At 51.4% G+C, this 13,826-nt stretch overlaps 1 protein-coding gene across 4 annotated transcripts in view; it reads left to right on the top strand.

Annotated features, from left to right (window-relative positions):
* Positions 1-13,826, top strand: part of LOC122246898 (long-chain-fatty-acid--CoA ligase 1) — an 82,939-nt gene that overhangs the window by 60,745 nt on the left and 8,368 nt on the right. For all 4 annotated transcript variants that reach the window (XM_086542836.1, XM_086542835.1, XM_086542837.1 and 1 more), the window contains 4 exons: positions 6,137-6,406; positions 6,848-7,047; positions 12,046-12,189; positions 13,334-13,608. In XM_086542836.1, coding sequence (XP_086398962.1) covers positions 6,137-6,406; positions 6,848-7,047; positions 12,046-12,189; positions 13,334-13,608 — 889 coding nt within the window. The remainder of the gene's footprint in view (positions 1-6,136; positions 6,407-6,847; positions 7,048-12,045; positions 12,190-13,333; positions 13,609-13,826) is intronic.

The following is a 13,826-nucleotide window of genomic DNA, read 5'->3' as shown; positions in this document are numbered from 1 at the left end:
TGGAAATTCCGTATTGAGTGAAGAAAAAGTTATTAGTAAAACGTTAAAAATACACGATGTATAAGAAAAGAAATCAATATATTACTTATCAACATCGGTTCAAATGATGTTTATATAAATATAGGTGTAAAATTTTTCCATCATTTACATAGAAACATATCCATAAATCCACACGCATATATTTCATATCAACATAGGTGCATTCTGTATCACCATTGACTATATATTCAAAATCAAAGAAAAGTAAAAGTACATATTCAATCAAAATCAGGGAAGAAAAAGTGTTCTTTTTGTTAATGTTCGGAAAAGCAAAGTTTTTTTATAGTTAATGTTCGGAAAAGCAGTTTTTTTATAGTTAATGTTCGGAAAAGCACGGTTTTTTTATAGTTAATGTTCGGAAAAGCACAGTTTTTTTTATAGTTAATGTTCGGAAAAGCACGGTTTTTTTATAGTTAATGTTCGGAAAAGCACGGTTTTTTTTATAGTTAATGTTCGGAAAAGCACAGTTTTTTTATAGTTAATGTTCGGAAAAGCACAGTTTTTTTATAGTTAATGTTCGGAAAAGCACAGTTTTTTTATAGTTAATGTTCGGAAAAGCACAGTTTTTTTATAGTTAATGTTCGGAAAAGCACAGTTTTTTTATAGTTAATGTTCGGAAAAGCACAGTTTTTTTATAGTTAATGTTCGGAAAAGCACAGTTTTTTTTATAGTTAATGTTCGGAAAAGCACAGTTTTTTTTATAGTTAATGTTCGGAAAAGCACAGTTTTTTTTATAGTTAATGTTCGGAAAAGCACAGTTTTTTATAGTTAATGTTCGGAAAAGCACAGTTTTTTTATAGTTAATGTTCGGAAAAGCACAGTTTTTTTTATAGTTAATGTTCGGAAAAGCACAGTTTTTTTTATAGTTAATGTTCGGAAAAGCACAGTTTTTTTTATAGTTAATGTTCGGAAAAGCACAGTTTTTTTTATAGTTAATGTTCGGAAAAGCACAGTTTTTTTTTATAGTTAATGTTCGGAAAAGCACAGTTTTTTATAGTTAATGTTCGGAAAAGCACAGTTTTTTTTCTATTTTTTTCTTTTAATGTTAGGAAAAGCAAAGTGTTCTTTTAGTTCATGTTAGGAAGAGAAAAATGTTCTTTTAATCAATGTTAGGAAAAAACAAAGTGTTCTTTTAGTTAATGTTAGGAGAAAGAAATCAAAATCAGGGAAATAAAAGTGTCCCTTTCAATCAGGCAAATTCCCCTTTTGAAAAACCCAACACACCTTTTTCCACTCACAAAAACAACATACTGCTTGTGCCATGTGGAAGGCCACCTCATGAAATGCCAGAAGGTCGTATAATCTAAGCGAACAGCTGATCACACAAAGACTAAGCTTCGTGAGAATAATTTTGATGTGTGATGAGGCAGGTCGGGGAGATGGGGGGAGAAGGGAGGGGGGGGGGAGGGGGGGAGAAAGAGAAAAATGGTGGTGATGATGATGGTGAGGATGTGGTGATGATGGTGAGGATGTGGTGATGATGGTGAGGATGTGATGATGATGATGGTGAGGGTGTGGTGATGATGGTGAGGATGTGATGATGATGATGGTGAGGATGTGATGATGATGGTGAGGATGTGATGATGATGATGGTGAGGATGTGATGATGATGGTGAGGATGTGATGATGATGATGGTGAGGATGTGGTGATGATGGTGAGGATGTGATGATGATGGTGAGGATGTGATGATGATGATGGTGAGGATGTGGTGATGATGGTGAGGATGTGATGATGATGGTGAGGATGTGGTGATGATGGTGAGGATGTGGTGATGATGGTGAGGATGTGGTGATGATGGTGAGGATGTGGTGATGATGGTGAGGATGTGGTGATGATGGTGAGGATGTGATGATGATGGTGAGGATGTGGTGATGATGGTGAGGATGTGATGATGATGGTGAGGATGTGGTGATGATGGTGAGGATGTAATGATGATGATGGTGAGGATGTGGTGATGATGGTGAGGATGTGATGATGATGGTGAGGATGTGGTGATGATGGTGAGGATGTGATGATGATGGTGAGGATGTGGTGATGATGGTGAGGATGTGGTGATGATGGTGAGGATGTGGTGATGATGGTGAGGATGTGGTGATGATGGTGAGGATGTGATGATGATGGTGAGGATGTGGTGATGATGGTGAGGATGTGATGATGAGGAGGATGTGGTGATGATGGTGAGGATGTGGTGATGATGGTGAGGATGTGGTGGTGATGGTGAGGATGTGATGATGATGGTGAGGATGTGATGATGATGGTGAGGATGTGGTGGTGATGGTGAGGATGAAGTGATGATGGTGAGGATGTGGTGATGATGGTGAGGATGAAGTGATGATGGTGAGGATGTGGTGATGATGGTGAGGATGTGGTGATGATGGTGAGGATGTGGTGATGATGGTGAGGATGAAGTGATGATGGTGAGGATGTGGTGATGATGGTGAGGATGTGATGATGATGGTGAGGATGAAGTGATGATGGTGAGGATGAAGTGATGATGGTGAGAATGTGATGATGGTGAGGATGTGATGATGATGGTGAGGATGTGATGATGATGGTGAGGATGTGGTGATGATGGTGAGGATGTGATGATGATGGTGAGGATGAAGTGATGATGGTGAGGATGAAGTGATGATGGTGAGGATGAAGTGATGATGGTGAGGATGAAGTGATGATGGTGAGGATGAAGTGATGATGGTGAGAATGTGATGATGATGGTGAGGATGAAGTGATGATGGTGAGGATGAAGTGATGATGGTGAGGATGAAGTGATGATGGTGAGGATGAGGTGATGATGGTGAGGATGAGGTGATGATGGTGAGGATGTGGTGATGATGGTGAGGATGTGGTGATGATGGTGAGGATGTGATGATGATGGTGAGGATGAAGTGATGATGGTGAGGATGAAGTGATGATGGTGAGGATGTGGTGATGATGGTGAGGATGAAGTGATGATGGTGAGGATGTGGTGATGATGGTGAGGATGAAGTGATGATGGTGAGGATGTGGTGATGATGGTGAGGATGTGGTGATGATGGTGAGGATGTATGATGATAGTGAGGATGTGATGATGATGGTGAGGATGTGGTGATGATGGTGAGGATGTGGTGATGATGGTGAGGATGTGGTGATGATGGTGAGGATGTGGTGATGATGGTGAGGATGTGGTGATGATGGTGAGGATGTGGTGATGATGGTGAGGATGTGGTGATGATGGTGAGGATGTGGTGATGATGGTGAGGAGATGATGGTGAGGATGTGGTGGTGGTGGTGAGGATGTGGTGATGATGGTGATGATGGTGAGGATGTGGTGATGATGGTGAGGATGTGGTGATGATGGTGAGGATGTGGTGATGATGGTGAGGATGTGGTGATGATGGTGAGGATGTGGTGATGATGGTGAGGATGTGGTGATGATGGTGAGGATGTGGTGATGATGGTGAGGATGTGGTGATGATGGTGAGGATGTGGTGATGATGGTGAGGATGTGGTGATGATGGTGAGGATGTGGTGATGATGGTGAGGATGTGGTGATGATGGTGAGGATGTGATGATGATGGTGAGGATGTGGTGATGATGGTGAGGATGTGGTGATGATGGTGAGGATGTGGTGATGATGGTGAGGATGTATGATGTGAGGCTTGGGTTATGATGGTGAGGATGTGGTGATGATGGTGAGGATGTGGTGATGATGGTGATGATGGTGAGGATGTGGTGATGATGGTGAGGATGTGGTGATGATGGTGAGGATGTGGTGATGATGGTGAGGATGTGGTGATGATGGTGATGATGGTGAGGATGATGGTGAGGATGTGGTGATGATGGTGAGGATGTGGTGATGATGGTGAGGATGTGATGATGGTGAGGATGTGATGATGATGGTGAGGATGTGGTGATGATGGTGAGGATGTGGTGTTGATGGTGAGGATGTGGTGATGATGGTGAGGATGTGGTGTTGATGGTGAGGATGTGGTGATGATGGTGAGGATGTGGTGGTGATGGTGAGGATGTGGTGATGATGGTGAGGATGTTATGATGATGGTGAGGATGTGGTGATGATGGTGAGGATGTTATGATGATGGTGATGATGGTGAGGATGTGGTGATGATGGTGAGGATGTGGTGATGATGGTGAGGATGTGGTGATGATGGTGAGGATGTGGTGATGATGGTGAGGATGTGGTGATGATGGTGAGGATGTGGTGATGATGGTGAGGATGTGGTGATGATGGTGAGGATGTGGTGATGATGGTGAGGATGAAGTGATGATGGTGAGGATGTGGTGATGATGGTGAGGATGTGGTGATGATGGTGAGGATGTGGTGATGATGGTGAGGATGTGGTGATGATGGTGAGGATGTGGTGATGATGGTGAGGATGTGGTGATGATGGTGAGGATGTGGTGATGATGGTGAGGATGTGATGATGATGGTGAGGATGTGGTGATGATGGTGAGGATGTGGTGATGATGGTGAGGATGTGGTGATGATGGTGAGGATGGTGAGGATGTGGTGATGATGGTGAGGATGTGGTGATGATGGTGAGGATGTGGTGATGATGGTGAGGATGTGGTGATGATGGTGAGGATGTGGTGATGATGGTGAGGATGTGGTGGTGATGGTGAGGATGTGGTGATGATGGTGAGGATGTGGTGATGATGGTGAGGATGTGGTGATGATGGTGAGGATGTGGTGATGATGGTGAGGATGTGGTGATGATGGTGAGGATGTGGTGATGATGGTGAGGATGTGGTGATGATGGTGAGGATGTGGTGATGATGGTGAGGATGTGATGATGATGGTGAGGATGTGGTGATGATGGTGAGGATGTGGTGATGATGGTGAGGATGTGGTGATGATGGTGAGGATGTGGTGATGATGGTGAGGATGTGGTGATGAAGGTAATGATGTGATGATGATGGTAAGGATGCACTCTCTTCGTGTTTTTCTAAGGGAGTAAAATGATTAAGACTGGTGAATTATTTTTAATACTTTGATGAATGGTTAGAAATATTTTCATATATCCATAGGCATCAAAATGTTTTAAGAGAGGCAGTGGGAATGCATTGTGCATGGATTATGCAATTCGTATATGGTTTAGAGTCTCAGTTTCCTTGGTGAAAATATTAATATTACCAAATACCACCCACATCAAACATACCAAATACCACCCACATAAAATACCAAATACCACCCACATCAGATACCAAATATCACCCACATCAAATACCAAATACCAGCCTCATCAAATATACCAAATACCACCCACATCAAATATACCAAATACCACCCACATCAAATATACCAAATACCACCCACATCAAATATACCAAATACCACCCACATCAAACATACCAAATACCACCCACATCAAATACCAAATACCACCCACATCAAATACCAAATACCACCCACATCAAATACCAAATACCACCCACATCAAATACCAAATACCACCAAATACCACCCACATCAAATACCAAATACCACCAAATACCACCCACATCAAATACCAAATACCACCAAATACCACCCACATCAAATACCAAATACCACCCACGTCAAATACCAAATACCACCCACGTCAAATACCAAATACCACCCACGTCAAATACCAAATACCACCCACATGAAATACCAAATACCACCCACATCAAACATACCAAATACCACCCACATCAAATACCAAATACCACCCACATCAAATACCAAATACCACCAAATACCACCCACATCAAATACCAAATACCACCCACATCAAATACCAAATACCACCCACGTCAAATACCAAATACCACCCACGTCAAATACCAAATACCACCCACGTCAAATACCAAATACCACCCACATGAAATACCAAATACCACCCACATCAAACATACCAAATACCACCCACATCAAATACCAAATACCACCCACATCAAACATACCACATACCACCCACATCAAATACCAAATACCACCCACATGAAATACCAAATGCTTGACCCAATAAATACCAAATACCACCAAATACCAGCCACATCAAATACCAAATACCACCCACATCAAATACCAAATGCTTGACCCAACCTAGCTCCTGACTCCCGCCCTTCCCACAGACAACGGCCCGTGCCTCGGGTGGAGAGAAGGCCCTGGCAAACCGTACCAATGGCTACACTACAACGAGGCACTCCTTCGGGCCAAGAACTTCGGTGCCGGACTCGTTGCCAGCGGCCTGCCTTCGGGACCCGAGACCTTCGTCGGGATCTACTCGCAGAATTGCCCCGAGTGGATCCTCACCGAGCAGGGACTCTATTGCCAGTCGATGGTTATTGTGCCCCTTTACGACACGCTGGGGCCCGAAGCTTGTAATTTCATCATCAATCAAGGTAAGGGTTTTTTTGGGGGGCTTTGGTTGTCTGGGTTTTTTGGCTTTTTTTTTTGGGGGGGGGAAGGGGGGAGGGGGGAAGCCTTCTAGAGTGAGGGGATTGGACTCGGGGTAAATGGATTTTAGGCTTGTTTTCGAGAGTGGGAAGGAAAACGGTCAATTTCTCACAAGGGGGTTATTAACGTGCCTTCAAGTTTTCAAATTAAAAAAAGAAAAGCAAAAAAAAAGAAAAAAGAAAAGAAAAAAAAAAGTAAAAAAAGAAAGAAAAAAAGAAAAGCAAAAAAAAAAAAGAAAAAAAAAGAAGAAGAAGAAAAAAAGCAAAAAAGAAAGAAAGAAAAAAAAGAAAAAAAGAAAGAAAAAAGTAAGAAAGAAAGAAAGAAAGAAAAATATATATAATGATAAGTTCTGACCTCTCTCTCTCTCTCTCCCTCCCTTCCCGAAGCCTCCATCACGACGGTGGTGTGCCAAGACGACCGCAAGATGAGCCAGCTCCTGCAGAGTCCCCCGAAATGCCTCAAAATGCTCGTGGCCATGAAGGACGTCAGCCCCGAGACCGCCGAGAGGGCCAAGAAGCTGGGCATCACCATCAAGTTTTTCGAGCAGATAGAGAGCCTCGGAGCAGCCAGCGACATTCCAGAGTTGGTGAGTGGCGGCGAGGGGAAAGCTGGGACGAGGGGCTGGGGCGGGGGCGGGGGGAAAGCTGGGGCGGGGGCGAGGGGAAAGCTGGGGCGGGGGCGGGGGCGGGGGAGGGGGCGAGGGGAAAGCTGGGACGAGGGCGGGGGGAAAGCTGGGACGAGGGCGGGGGCGGGGGAGGGGGCGAGGGGAAAGCTGGGACGAGGGCGGGGGGCGCGGGGAAAGCTGGGACGGGGGCGGGGGCGCGGGGAAAGATGGGGTGTGGGCGGGGGCGCGGGGAAAGATGGGACGAGGGCGGGGGCGGGGGGAAAGCGGGGACGAGGGCGGGGGCGAGGGGAAAGCTTTGGGACGAGGGCGGGGGCGAGGGCGGGGGGAAAGCTGGGACGAGGGCAGGGGCGGGGGCGAGGGGAAAGCTGGGACGAGGGCGGGGACGAGGGCGGGGGCGGGGGCGAGGGGAAAGCCGGGACGAGGGCGGGGGCGGGGGGAAAGCTGGGACAAGGGCGGGGGCGAGGGGAAAGCTAGGACGAGGGCGGGGGCGAGGGGAAAGCTGGGACGAGGGCGGGGGCGAGGGGAAAGCTGGGACAAGGGCGGGGGCGAGGGGAAAGCTGGGACGAGGGCGGGGGCGAGGGGAAAGCTGGGACAAGGGCGGGGGCGAGGGGAAAGCTGGGACGAGGGCGGGGGCGAGGGGAAAGCTGGGACGAGGGCGGGGGCGGGGGGAAAGCTGGGACGAGGGCGGGGGCGAGGGGAAAGCTGGGACGAGGGCGGGGGCGAGGGGAAAGCTGGGACGAGGGCGGGGGCGAGGGGAAAGCTGGGACGAGGGCGGGGGCGAGGGGAAAGCTGGGACGAGGGCGGGGGCGGGGGGAAGGCTGGGGCAAGGGACAGGGCGGGGGCGAGGGGGAATGCTGGGAGGGCGGGCGGGGGAAAGCTGGGACGAGGGCGGGGGCGAAGGGAAACCTGGGACGAGGGCGGGGGCGGGGGGAAAGCTGGGGACGGGGGCGGGGGCGGGGGATGATGAAAGCGGGGGGGGGAAAGCTGGGACGAGGGCGGGGGCGATGGGGAAAGCTGGGACGAGGGCGGGGGCGAGGGGAAAGCTGGGACGAGGGCGGGGGCGAGGGGAAAGCTGGGACGAGGGCGGGGGCGAGGGGAAAGCTGGGACGAGGGCGGGGGCGAGGGGAAAGCTGGGACGAGGGCGGGGGCGAGGGGAAAGCTGGGACGAGGGCGGGGGCGAGGGGAAAGCTGGGACAAGGGCGGGGGCGAGGGGAAAGCTGGGACGAGGGCGGGGGCGAGGGGGAAAGCTGGGACAAGGGCGGGGCGGGGGCAAAGCTGGGACGAGGGGGGGGCGAGGGGAAAGCTGGGACAAGGGCGGGGGCGAGGGGAAAGCTGGGACGAGGGCGGGGGCGAGGGGAAAGCTGGGACAGGGGGGGGGGGAGGGGGGGGACGGGGGCGGGGGCGAGGGAAAGCTGGGGCGGGGGCGGGGGCGTGGGGGAAAGCTGGGACGAGGGCGGGGGCGAGGGGAAAGCTGGGACGAGGGCGGGGGCGAGGGGAAAGCTGGGACAAGGGCGGGGGCGACGGGACAGCACGGCCGAGGCCGGGAGGGAGCGGGAAGGTGGGACGAGGCCGGGGGCGAGGGGAAAGCTGGGACGAGGGCGGGGGCGAGGGGAAAGGTGGGACGAGGGCGGGGGCGAGGGGAAAGCTGGGACGAGGGCGGGGGCGAGGGGAAAGCTGGGACAAGGGCGGGGGCGAGGGGAAAGCTGGGACAAGGGCGGGGGCGAGGGGAAAGCTGGGACGAGGGCGGGGGCGGGGGGAAAGCTGGGACGAGGGCGGGGGCGGGGGGAAAGCTGGGGCGGGGACGAGGGCGGGGGGAAAGCTGGGACGAGGGCGGGGGCGGGGGGAAAGCTGGGACGAGGGCGGGGGCGGGGGGAGGCGGGGGCGGGGGGGAAAGCGGGGTGGGACGGGGGCGGGGGGGGAAAGCTGGGACAAGGGGGGGGCGGGGGCGGGGGGGGGGAAAGCTGGGACAAGGGCGGGGCGGGGGAAAGCTGGGACAAGGGCGGGGCGGGGGGAAAGCTGGGACAGGGCGGGGGCGGGGGAAAGCTAGGCGAGGGGGGCGGGGGGAAGCTGGGAGAGGGCGGGGGGGGGAAGGCTGGGACAAGGGCGGGGGCGGGGGGGGGGGCGGGGGGAAAGCTGGGACGAGGGCGGGGGCGGGGGGAAAGCTGGGGCGGGGACGAGGGCGCGGGGAAAGCTGGGAGGAGGGCGGGGGCGGGGGCGGGGGCGAGGGGAAAGCTGGGACGAGGGCGGGGGCGAGGGGAAAGCTGGGACAAGGGCGGGGGCGGGGGGAAAGCTGGGACAAGGGCGGGGGCGGGGGCGGGGGCGGGGGGAAAGCTAGGACGAGGGCGGGGGCGAGGGGAAAGCTGGGACGAGGGCGGGGGCGGGGGGAAAGCTGGGACGAGGGCGGGGGCGGGGGCGGGGGCGGGGGGAAAGCTGGGACGAGGGCGGGGGCGGGGGGAAAGCTGGGACGAGGGCGGGGGCGGGGGGCAAGCTGGGACGAGGGCGGGGGCGAGGGGAAAGCTGGGACGAGGGCGGGGGCGAGGGGAAAGCTGGGACAAGGGCGGGGGCGGGGGGAAAGCTGGGACGAGGGCGGGGGCGGGGGCGTGGGCGAGGGGAAAGCTGGGACGAGGGCGGGGGCGGGGGCGTGGGCGAGGGGAAAGCAGGGCCGGGGGCGCGGGCGGGGCGGGAGCAGGGGCGAGGGCGGGGGCGGGGGCGAGGGGAAAGCTGGGACGAGGGCGGGGGCGGGGGCGTGGGCGAGGGGAAAGCTGGGACGAGGGCGGGGGCGGGGGCGTGGGCGAGGGGAAAGCTGGGACGAGGGCGGGGGCGGGGGGAAAGCTGGGACAAGGGCGGGGGCGGGGGGAAAGCTAGGACGAGGGCGGGGGCGGGGGCGTGGGCGAGGGGAAAGCTGGGACAAGGGCGGGGGCGGGGGCGTGGGCGAGGGGAAAGCTGGGACGAGGGCGGGGGCGGGGGGAAAGCTGGGACGAGGGCGGGGGCGAGGGGAAAGCTGGGACGAGGGCGGGGGCGAGGGGAAAGCTGGGACGAGGGCGGGGGCGGGGGGAAAGCTGGGACGAGGGCGGGGGCGAGGGCGGGGGGAAAGCTGGGACGAGGGCGGGGGCGGGGGGAAAGCTGGGACGAGGGCGGGGGCGAGGGGAAAGCTGGGACGAGGGCGGGGGCGAGGGGAAAGCTGGGACAAGGGCGGGGGCGGGGGGAAAGCTGGGACAAGGGCGGGGGCGGGGGCGGGGGCGGGGGGAAAGGTAGGATGAGGGCGGGGGCGAGGGGAAAGCTGGGACGAGGGCGGGATTTCTGCGGTGAGGGAAGTCTCTGGTGAGGGAAGTCTGTGGTGAGGGAAGTCTGTGGTGAGGGAAGTCTGTGGTGAGGGAAGTCTGTGGTGAGGGAAGTCTGTGGTGAGGGAAGTCTGTGGTGAGGGAAGTCTGTGGTGAGGGAAGTCTGTGGTGAGGGAAGTCTGTGGTGAGGGAAGTCTCTGGTGAGGGAAGTCTGTGGTGAGGGAAGTCTGTGGTGAGGGAAGTCTGTGGTGAGGGAAGTCTGTGGTGAGGGAAGTCTGTGGTGAGGGAAGTCTGTGGTGAGGGAAGTCTGTGGTGAGGGAAGTCTGTGGTGAGGGAAGTCTGTGGTGAGGGAAGTCTGTGGTGAGGGAAGTCTCTGGTGAGGGAAGTCTGTGGTGAGGGAAGTCTGTGGTGAGGGAAGTCTGTGGTGAGGGAAGTCTGTGGTGAGGGAAGTCTGTGGTGAGGGAAGTCTGTGGTGAGGGAAGTCTGTGGTGAGGGAAGTCTGTGGTGAGGGAAGTCTGTGGTGAGGGAAGTCTGTGGTGAGGGAAGTCTGTGGTGAGGGAAGTCTGTGGTGAGGGAAGTCTGTGGTGAGGGAAGTCTGTGATGAGGGAAGTCTGTGGTGAGGGAAGTCTGTGATGAGATAATTCTGTGGTGAGGGAATTTTGTAATTAGATAACTCTGTGGTCAGGGAATTCTGTGATCAGATCAGTTTGTGATGTGTGATTTTTTTAGGGTAGATAATTCCGTAATAAGCCAGTTTTATGAAAAGATATAACGAAATATTTTCGATAAACTGTTTTTGTTAAAGATTATTATTATTTTTTTTTAGATAATTCTACGGTTTAATAATTCTGTAACATAATTTTGCTAAAAGATATATGGTATATATTGATGTATATACAAAAGATATATATTTTGTCAAAAGTAATATAGATAATCATATTGTGATATTTGACCAAACAGTGATAAGATAATTTTTTTAAATTAGAAAAATGACTTTTCTTACACTAAAATGGATAAATTTTGAATCAAATAACGACAATATAACAATTCTCTTTTATGCTAATAGGTAGTTTAGAAAGTCTAATTGGCAGTTTGCTTGTTTCGTTGTTATTCCAGAATTATTAATATAAGCAACGTTCATCATAATCATTCTTCTACTAATTCTAAATATCTTCGTTGGCAATTTGTCTTTTGTTTGGATAATGGGATTAAATTATTCATAGAGGATGGTTCTCGTTATAATATCATTATTATTGTTATTATTACAGGAACGAAAATGATGATAAATTGATGATAAAGTAATAAATAATATTATGTTACTAAATTATAAGAATAATAATGATAATGATACTTATGATGATTATTAATAATGCCGCGTAAGTGCCTTTGTAACACAGTGTAACTATTTAAGAAACTTTGGACAAATTACGTATATTTAAGTGTATATCTGGCTATCTATGTATATATGTGTCTGTTTATCTATGTATCTATATATCTATATGGTTATCCATCCCCCCATCTATTCACACACACACCCTTCCATCCATCCACCCACCCACCTACCTATCCACCCAAACCCACCCACCCAAACACCCTCTTCCATCAATCCATCCACCTATCTATCCATCCATCTATCTATCTATCTCCTAAGATATTCATCCCCCCTTTATTCTTGCAGCCACCACAGCCGGATGACCTCTGCACGATTTGTTATACATCTGGCACCACCGGTCACCCCAAGGGCGTCATGCTGTCTCACGAAAACGTTGTTGCAGACGTGTCGGCGACGCTCTTGCAGCTTGCAGAACACAAGCCACATAAGGTACGGGGTTTTTTTATTAATAGGATTATGATTTATGTTTTTTTTCTCTCTCTTTCTTTCTCTTTCTGTCTCTTTCTCTCTTTCTCGTTCTCTTTCTCTCTCTGTCTGTCTCTCTCTCTCTCTGTCTGTCTGTCTCTCTTTCTCTCTCTGTCTCTCTCTCTCTCTTTCTCTCTCTTTCTCTCTCTTTCTCTGTTCTCTCTCTCTCTCTTTCTCTACCTTTCTCTCTCTCTCTCTCTCTCTCTTTCTCTCTCTCTGTCTGTCTCTCTCTCTTTCTCTCTTTCTTTCTTTCTCTCTCTCTCTCTCTCTCTCTCTCTCTCTCTCTTTCTCTCTCTCTGTCTGTCTCTCTCTCTCTCTTTCTTTCTCTCTCTCTCTCTCTCTCTCTCTCTCTCTCTCTCTATTTCAATTAATCTTTGAGGATTGATATGTATTTAGTATAATTTATTCTAAATAGTCCTTCATTATAAATGAGTTTAGATAGAATTCATTATCATTTCGTTTTTTTTTGTCTTATGTCATTATATTATTCCAAAGAATCTTATAATTTTTTTTAGAATAACGTTTTTTCCCTTCTCTTTTTTTAAATTTTCATTTTTAATAGATATACGAAAATCATGTCATTATTATTATTATTATTATTTGTTTTTTGTTAAATTAAACTGGACGCTATAAATAAGGTAAATTTGATAAAAATAGGTATCAGTTATAGAGTGTTTGCCTTTTTCTAAGTCTCTGGGTTGGTCTGTTTTTGTGTCTGTTTTTTTTATCTGTCCATGTTTCTCTGTTTCTGTGTCTATCGGTCTTTCTTTCCCTCTCTTTCTCTTTCTTTCTCTCTCTTTCTCTTTCTTTCTCTCTCTCTCTCTTCCCCCCCTTTCTCTCTTCTAATGTTTTTTTTTCTGGCTCTCTCTCTTTCTTTCTCTCCCCCTTACTCTCTTTCTTTCTCGTTCTCTCTCTCTCTCTCTCTCTCTCTCTCTCTCTCTCTCTCTCTCTCTCTCTCTCTCTCTCTCTCTCTCTCTCTCTCTCCCTCTCAACCCCCTCTCACCACCCCCTCTCATAACCACCCCCCCTCTCACCACCACCCCCTCACCCCCTCTCACCACCCTCTCCCTCTCACCACCCCCTCACCCCCTCCTTATCTCCTCCACAGAGTGACGTCATGATCTCCTTCCTGCCGCTCGCCCACATGCTCGAGCGCTGCTGCGAGGTGGCCGTGTACATCGCGGGCGGCGCCGTGGGGTTCTTCTCCGGCGACATTCGTAACCTCGCCGACGACTATAAGGCCCTGCGACCCACCATCACCCCGTCGGTGCCTCGGCTGATGAACAGGGTGTACGACAAGGTCACCACCTCCGTCAACGGGTCGTCGTTCAAGAAGCTGATGCTCAAGATGGCCACGGCGAGTAAAAAGTCCGACTTGGAGAGGTGAGGTGCTGGGTGGGTGGGAGGTGGGGGAGGGGGAAGGGGGTTTAAGGGGGTATGGGAGGGTGGGGGATGGGGGAAGGGGGATGGGGATGGGGGTAGGGTGGGGGGGAAAGGGTGGGTAGGGATGGGGGGAGGGATGGGGGTGGGGAAAGGGAGAGGGATGCTCAAGATGGCCACGGCGAGTAAAAAGTCCGACTTGGAGAGGTGAGGTGCTGGGT

This window comes from Penaeus japonicus, unplaced genomic scaffold (assembly GCF_977035675.1).
Source record: "Penaeus japonicus unplaced genomic scaffold, GWHDUDI00000001_assembly GWHDUDI00000012, whole genome shotgun sequence".
In the NCBI taxonomy this organism is placed as follows: domain Eukaryota; kingdom Metazoa; phylum Arthropoda; class Malacostraca; order Decapoda; family Penaeidae; genus Penaeus; species Penaeus japonicus.
The sequence above is the reverse complement of the archived record's forward strand: the minus strand, read 5'-3'. Positions and strand labels throughout refer to the sequence as shown.